We start from the raw sequence: 7613 nt of genomic DNA, 5'->3' as shown, positions 1-7613 counted from the left end.
CCCCTCAGGATAAAGTGAAGGCCAGGCAAGTGGTCAGGGGCGTGAGGGGGTCTTCAACCAGGACATGGACTGGCCAGGAGTATGTGAGGGTCGGGGTGTGTGAGCTGGCTGACCCCATCTATATCCAGTTCCACGTGTGGAACTTCTTGCTCTCAGTTCAGGACAGAGGCACAGGTGGTGGTGGGCAGCAGAAGATAGGGAGAGAGCCCCCCTTCAGCCTTCCCTCAGCCCACCTCATCCCAGGGACCACCCTCACCGCCTGGAGTCGGTCAGTCAGCTCCCTTCGCCGGTTCCTACACTTCGCTGCTGCCAGTTTGTTTCGTTCTCGGCGAACCCTTCTCTTCTCCTCCTCCTCTGGGGTGAGCTGAGTAGGAGAAATAGAGATGGTGAGATCTGGGGACACGGTGTACCTCCCCTTCCATCCTGAACCTCCTCTTCGTCAAGAACCCCCAGGAGTCAGAAAAGGACCAAGTCCTCACTGTAGGGAGGAGGACAGGGTTTCTGCAGCATTGAGGCTGCAGGTGGTCCCTCACCCCAAGAGTGGGAAAGTTCCTGCCTCTCTCTTTTCCTCCCCCCCAGCCCCCAGAGCAAGCTCTGATGCCCCTTACTCACCGTCTCCTCTCGGGGTCTCCTAGGCCGGGCTCGAGCTGGGCGGGAAGGCCCAGGTCCGCTAGTGGTTCCGCTGGTGGAAGGCCCACCACTGCCACTTGCTCCGCCACTGCTGTAGCCACTCATGCCCGGTGTGGAGTAACTGGTTCCTGGCATGTCATAGGGGTCGACGGCCGGGGGCTGGGAGGCCAGTGGCTGCCCCTGGGACTGGGCCATGGAAGAGATGAGGGGGGGGTGCACAAGCCACTGGAGGTCCTGGCTGGTTGTGATCGCGGTGACCGTGGGCACGAAGGAACCGGGCATTTCCCCAAGACCGGCGCACTCCTACGGGGTGACACATACACACACAGGCGTAGACACACAAACAGAGACACCGACACACACACACCCAACACACATACACACACCGACCCGGTGAGTGAGCACAGGGCCAGCGGGTGTGGATGTGTGTGTCACAGGCAAAAAGCCACAACACCCACCCTTCCACTACACCGTGACGCAGTGGTTAATGAGGATTTCTGTGCAACTGGCTTCTACCTCCTCCTTCTTCCTCGGGGAAAGGTTGCACGGTTCCAGCGGGTGGTGAATCACACCCCGGGTTGGTGACTCTTAGGTGTGGGGGGTGGGGAGGAGGCTGGACACAGCCGGGTGACAGAAGCCCCGGGATGGAGTCACAGCCACACACACAGCCACAACACCCCACCCCCACCCCAGAGGCAAGGGGAGGGAGAGGGAGAGGCCTTAGGCTAAGCCTTCCTCTACACTCACACACATATACACACCCCTCTGAGCGCAGGGATAAGGGACTAGAGGGTCCATGAGACCCCCGTGCAGGGGCGGGGGGTCCCAGTTAAAAGAGTGTTGGGGGACGGGCCTAGGAGTTTAGAACAACGTTTCAAGTAATTGTCTCTCCCCAGAGTGAAACTGACAAGCGACAGGTTACGGTGGGCAGACAAGGACAGCAAGTGAGCAGCCAGGCTCCCTCAGACTGTCGCGGAGGCGGGGTGGGGTAGGTCCTGAGACCCCAAGCCCAAGCAGCGCTCATGTCCCCCCCGCCCCCCACCCCTAAAATGTAATCCTAGAACTGCTCGGAAGGCTCAACTACTCTCGCAGGGGGCGTGGTGAGGGATGGGCTGGCTCACTGGCCAATCAGCGCCCCGGAAACTCAGAGGGGGCGGGGCTCCTGGAGACCACCTGGCTGGATCCCCCAGGGCTAGCGGCTTTAGTCCTATTTTCTGACACACCGGAGGCACCCGGCGTCCGGAGCAGAGGGAGTGAGAACGTGTCTGTGTGTGCCTGGAGAGGTGGGTGACGGTCACTACGTCTCCCAAAGGAACCCTGGCACACAGACACGCTCTGACCCTGAGAGCGGAGGGACAGGATCCCTGCCAGGTCCTTGCGGACTCATTGGGTCGCAGAAGATCGCTCCTGTGGCGACAGGAATCCCCTCGCTGTGCCTCTAGAGGCCCGTGAAAGAGACCCTAGTGCCGGAGAACCACAGGTTCCGGGGACGAACTGTGGGAAGGAAACTGCGCCCTACAAATAGGAAGCGAAAGTTGATTGGCCACAGCTCGTGCCGCGGCGGCCAATCGGGACGCTGAGCTGCCCCCTCCCTTAGCAACGTGGCCCGGCGGTCCAAAATAGAACGCTCCCGGGACGTCAGGGGCGGGGCGGACGAAGGGGGCGCCACGCGCCGTGCGTGCCCCGCGTCAGACGGAGGATTCCAGCGCGTCAGCCGTTACGCACGGGTCCCCCGTTACGTCTCCGCGCAGGAGGCGGAGGCAGCGCCACCGAGGGTTCGAGGCCCGCCTTCCCGCTGGGTCCAGGGTGACCCGGCGCCGGAGTAGGCGCTGGGATGGAGAAGGAAAAAGAGAGGCGGCTACTGGAAGCTTCTCCGGGATTTCCCTCACCTGCCTAACCTCTCTGGCTTCAGGTTGGTGACTTGAGTGGGGGGCAGTTCCCGAACCGGCTAAAAGTTCTCAGCCCTGCTACCTCACGCACGTTGCACTGAACGGCGCGCTATCCCCACCCGCAAAGCTCACCCCTCTGTGTTCCCTCCCTGCGCTCCACGCACACAACCAATTGCAAGCACGTCCGGACTCTGCAGTTTGCAAAGTGCGCCGTGAACCTACTCCCTGTCAGATCCTAGATTTGGACGCGTTGTATTTGGGGTGAGGGGATTGCTCGCTCCACCCTTGAATTTTAAAAATTTATAAATACAAAGCAGTACCCCAGCCCTCTAGAACTTACCTGGGAGGCGGCGGCGGTGGGTGGACTGCCGAAGGAGTCCACCGAGGACAGATACTGAGACTCGGCGGAGGGTGAGGAGCTGCACCGGGAGCCGGAGTCGTAGTCTCCAGGGAAAGCTTGAAACATTTCCCTGGGCACAGGGGGGCCCCTGTGACCACGCTGAGGTCGCCGGGAAGCCAAGGCTATGGCCGGGTGGGGGAAGAAAGATGCGAGTCCGGGGTGAGCCGAGCGCGTCCCCAAAGTACGCTGTTCGGGGAAACTCAGGGTGGGGGCAGCGTCCCGCTCCAACAATGGTAAAGTTTCCGTGTAATTCCTTTGCGGTGCCCAGGCCCCCACAAGATGCCGCTGTGCCTCCTGATAGTCTAGGCTCCGTAGGACCCGGGGGCGAGGGGGGATCGCTCCCCCAGAGGCGGAAAGCTCTGTCCTGCTGTACAGAATCTGCTTCGGGTGCGATCACCTCCACGCGTCCGGCGGGTCCCACGGGGGAGGAGGGAGTAGTAAAGAAGACGAAAAAAAAGTCGATCCTCCGAAATAAAATGTAGAATTATCTAGAAGAATCCTTCCAAAAACTTTCCGGAAGAAAATAAACCGAATTTCACAGCCCCCAAGAAGAAGAACCACAACAATCAAGTTCCAGCTCCGCGTGTCCCAGCCTTGACCGTAGATCTCAGTCTTATGAATGAAGCTCGGAGCCGCCAGCCTGTATTTATATGCCCGGGGCCCGGCCCCCTTGTTGACGTCACCCGTCCCTCACTCGGCAAACTTCTCGATATCTCCGGCCCTTGTGAACCCAGCCCCGCACCGTCCGGCAAGAGGTCTGTCTTAGCCTCGATCTGATCATCTGCATCACCTTCGTGGCCTTGGGGGTCTTGGGGGCTGCATTCTGGAGCACTCGGCGGGAGGGGATCCCGGCCGGTCTCCCCGGAGTTCCTGTGACGCAATTAGCCATATAAGGAGCTCGGCCGGCGCGGCTGTGTTTGTTTGGTATCCTAGCAATTACGTCAGAGGGAATCCCTCGCTCGCTCGCTCGCTCGCGCGCTCACCCGGCGCGCCTGCGGAACCCGCCCGCGCCTGCGCAGTCTAGGCGCCGCCCGGGGGACGGGGGAGGGCTGGTATTAATAGGTTATTAGACTGACCGGGCAAAGGATCCAGGCGGGAGACCCCAACTGGGGGGTCCATATCACTCTGGCCCCCCCTCCCATTTCCCCTGATGGTGCAGCGCCCTCTCTCGAGAGGAAGGTCAATCTCCAAAAGGAGACTCTGGCTCTGTGGTTGTAGTCACATAGGCGGGGAAACTGAGTCCCAAGACGGGTGGGTGGGACTCTGATGCTCCCGGTGAAAGTGGAGGTGAGGGTGGAGTCCCTAGGCTCGTACAAGCTTCTGCCCTGAATAGTTGTGCAATCTTGAAAAAAAAAATATATATATATATATTTTTTCTCTCTGAACTTCAGCTTCACTTTTCCCGGATGGACAAAGAGTGTGTATCTTGGACCCTGCTGCCCCCAGAGGTGCGGCGTTTGGGGGGTACGCGGGTTTGGGGGAGAAGGGGAATGAAACTTGGGGTGAAGTGTCCCTGCTGCTGCTGGTGCTCCCCTTTCTGCTTTATAATCCTATCCGTAGTCAGAAATATGTGTGACGGCGGTGCGGGGTGGGGTGGGAAATAAATGATAGTAATAATAATGATATAATAATAATAGATGCCAAGTATTTAGCATTTACCAGATACCGGCTCTTGTACTAAGCCTTTCAATACAAGGTTTTCAATCCTTGTACAGCTTCAGAAGTTTAAGGGAGGAAAATCTTCATTTTATAAAAGAGGAAAAGGATAGATCGCGACTTGCCCAAGATCTCATCTCAAGAAATTCAAACCCAGAATTCTCGTTCTCTTCCTGACTTCCGAGAGCTGCCTGTTTCAGTGAAACTCCCTGAAGAACCTGGGTGTTGGGATTATTTAAATAACAGCTTCCATTGGTGGGGAGTGATACGCCTTGCAAACCTGTCCCTGTCTGCTCACAGCATACACTATTATAACCCAGGTTCCAGGTCGGGCTGGGGGGCCACGGCGGGGGCGGGGCGTGGGTGGGAGCAAGCTGCTTACCTGGCTATCCAGTTAGGAAATGTGGTTCAAGAGTCTAATTAGGGTATTTCAGACCCCGCAGCCTCTAACTCTTTAGCACCCATTGGTAAGGCTCTTACCAGGTGCTTCATAAACCCGAGTTCCTGGCATTTCCCTCCCAGGTTGGAGCCTGGCTCAGCCAGGGCACAGAGGAAGAAGCACCTTAAAACTGCTGAATCCCACAGGCCCAGAGAGAGGGAGGGCTGGCTCCTGGTCACACATTAGGTATGAAACCAAGTTGGAGGGGTTAGGTCTTTCCTCATTCCCAGAAGACTTTTGATTCCCTGTCCCCAAAGTGGGGAGGAGGGAGGGAGATGGGGAAGGCTGAAGGGACATGGGCTCAATACAGGGAGGTTGAGAAAAAAGCACAGCCTCAAACACCTCGTTCGCCAACGCCCCCTCTGTCTGCCACCAGTCTGGGAGTAGGGAGGGGACTAGGAGATGACACAGCAGCCACCAGCAGGCAGTGACTCGGCTCCAGCATCAGACAGGGAGTGACCCCTCATTCCTGTTCTGTCCAAGCCCCTCATCTCCTCTCCCACGGGATAAAGGAGACACATAAATGCCTGCCCTCGCTGCCCAGAGACCTTCATACCCCAACCGAGGTGGCCCATATGACCACACAGCTGCTGGCATATCCTCAAAGGGGCATAGTTGGGCATTCAGGTTTCACACACACACACACACCCCCCGCACATAGAAACACACCTTCACATGGTTACCAACACATATGACAGGCACATCCTCACTATAGATACTTGTGGTTGCTCTTTACACACAATGACAATTGTGTGTTAATTCTTCTGAGCACTTGTATTAATTTATTTAATTCTCACAACACTCCTATGAGGTAGGAACTATCATTTCACAGGCAAGGAAATAGAGGCCCAGAGGTGAAGTCACTTGTCTAGAGTCACACAGCAAACTAGTGGCAGAGCTAGGATAAGAATGTAGCCCCTGCTTTTAATTATTATTAAATGAGTTATGTACATTGACATATTCACAGGCAGATGGTGACACTCATGCAGGCACTGGGCATTTACGACCCTCCTCCCCCCCGCCCCCTTGCCCACAGGCAGACCCAGAAACTAGGCGCCTTGGGCTTACATTCTGACCCCACCACTTAGTAGTTGGATGAACTTGAGCTGGTGAAGTCTGGAGCCTGTTTTCTGTCCTTGGAAAAGAGGAGAAATAGTGCCCAGCTTATGACGCTGGTGAGAGGATTATGTGAAGTGAATATCTTGGAACATGCCTGGCACAATGGAGGGGCTTGTTTTGTTTTTAAAACAAAGCCACCCTAGGACTTGCCTGGCAGTCCAGTAGTTAAGACCCTGCACTTTCAAGGCAAGGTACATGGGTTCAGTTCCTGGTCAGGGAACTAAGATCACACATGCTGTGCTACCAAAAAAAAAAAATAATTCATTTAAAAAATAAATAATGATAAAAAATAAAACAAAGCCACCAGACACGCCAGATCACATTGCAGTTTTCATGAGTCCTGAGTACTTTTGCCTTTGTGGGCCTCTTTCTCCATAAAGACATCTTTAAAAGTATTTTTTCATGACTGCATTGATATAAAGACAAATACTGAATATTAAAACATTTCACTTAACCTAGAAGTTCAGTTCTTCTTGGATTTTATTGGGTTGGCCAAAAAGTTTGTTTGGGTTTTTCCAGGAGATGTTACGGAAAACCCCGAATGAACTTTTTGGCCAACCAAAGAAAAGCAATTAAACACTTATATGGGCCCCTAAAGTTATCATAGGTCCTAGTACCATGCCCTCTGCACCTAAGGGAAAAATTGGCCTTGAAGACATACCACACACACACACACATACACACACACCCTCACATTCACAAAGTCTCACTCGAGCATACATGCAGACATGCATACCTTGCCCTCGCAACATGGCAGGGGCAAGGCAAGTCTTCCTCCATGAGGCTCAATTCCAGGGAGCTTCCAGGAGGAGGAGGACTTGAGTGTAGGGGAGAGGGCAGGACCCCTGCTCTGGCTCCCAAGAGCTTGGGCTCTGCAGGTGATGGGGAGCAGGGGGACCCTGAGCCTCCTGTTCCTGTTGGGGGTGGGGAAGCAGTGACAGCTGCGTTTGCTCAGAGCATCCTGTAAACAGCCCGGGAGGCCCAGTTCTGCCAAAGGGAGCCCTCATTCTTTCATTCTTCCTTTGGCAAAACCCTTGCTACTGTGTTCCTCAGAATCCCCACCCATAGGGCAAGAAGGTTGGATGGCCATGGGCTCTCAAAGTCCTTTCCGGCTCTGAAATTTAATAGTGAAAATGACAAGGAGAGGCTTCCTGGTGGCTCGGTGGTGAAGCATCTGCCTGCCAATGCAGGAGACATGGGTTCGATCCCTGGTCTGGGAAGATCCCACTTGCTGTGGAGCAACTGAGGCCCTGTGCCACAACTGTTGAGCCTGTGCTCTAGAGCTGGGGGACCGCAGCTGTTGAGCCCACACACCTAGAGCCAGTGCTCTGCAACAAGAGACCCTGCCGCAAGTGAGAAGGCCAAGCACCGCAACAAAGAGTAGCCCCCACTCCCACAGCTAGAGAAAGCCTGCACAGAAGACCCAGCACAGCCCAAAATACATGAATGAAATTATAAAAAAAAAAAAAAAGAGGAAGAA

At 55.3% G+C, this 7613-nt stretch overlaps 1 protein-coding gene across 1 annotated transcript in view; it reads right to left on the bottom strand.

Moving 5' to 3' along the window:
* Positions 1-3708, bottom strand: part of FOSB (FBJ murine osteosarcoma viral oncogene homolog B) — a 5041-nt gene extending 1333 nt beyond the window's left edge. Inside the window, exons 1-3 of the mRNA XM_010852598.1 lie at positions 2860-3708; positions 613-933; positions 257-364 (exon numbers count right to left, since the gene is read on the bottom strand). Coding sequence (XP_010850900.1) covers positions 257-364; positions 613-933; positions 2860-2985 — 555 coding nt within the window. The 5' untranslated portion in view covers positions 2986-3708. The remainder of the gene's footprint in view (positions 1-256; positions 365-612; positions 934-2859) is intronic.
* Positions 3709-7613: the final 3905 nt, after the last annotated feature.

The sequence above is a fragment of the Bison bison genome, unplaced genomic scaffold, assembly GCF_000754665.1.
Source record: "Bison bison bison isolate TAMUID 2011002044 unplaced genomic scaffold, Bison_UMD1.0 scf7180017864313, whole genome shotgun sequence".
Classification (NCBI taxonomy): Eukaryota; Metazoa; Chordata; class Mammalia; order Artiodactyla; family Bovidae; genus Bison; species Bison bison.
The sequence above is the reverse complement of the archived record's forward strand: the minus strand, read 5'-3'. Positions and strand labels throughout refer to the sequence as shown.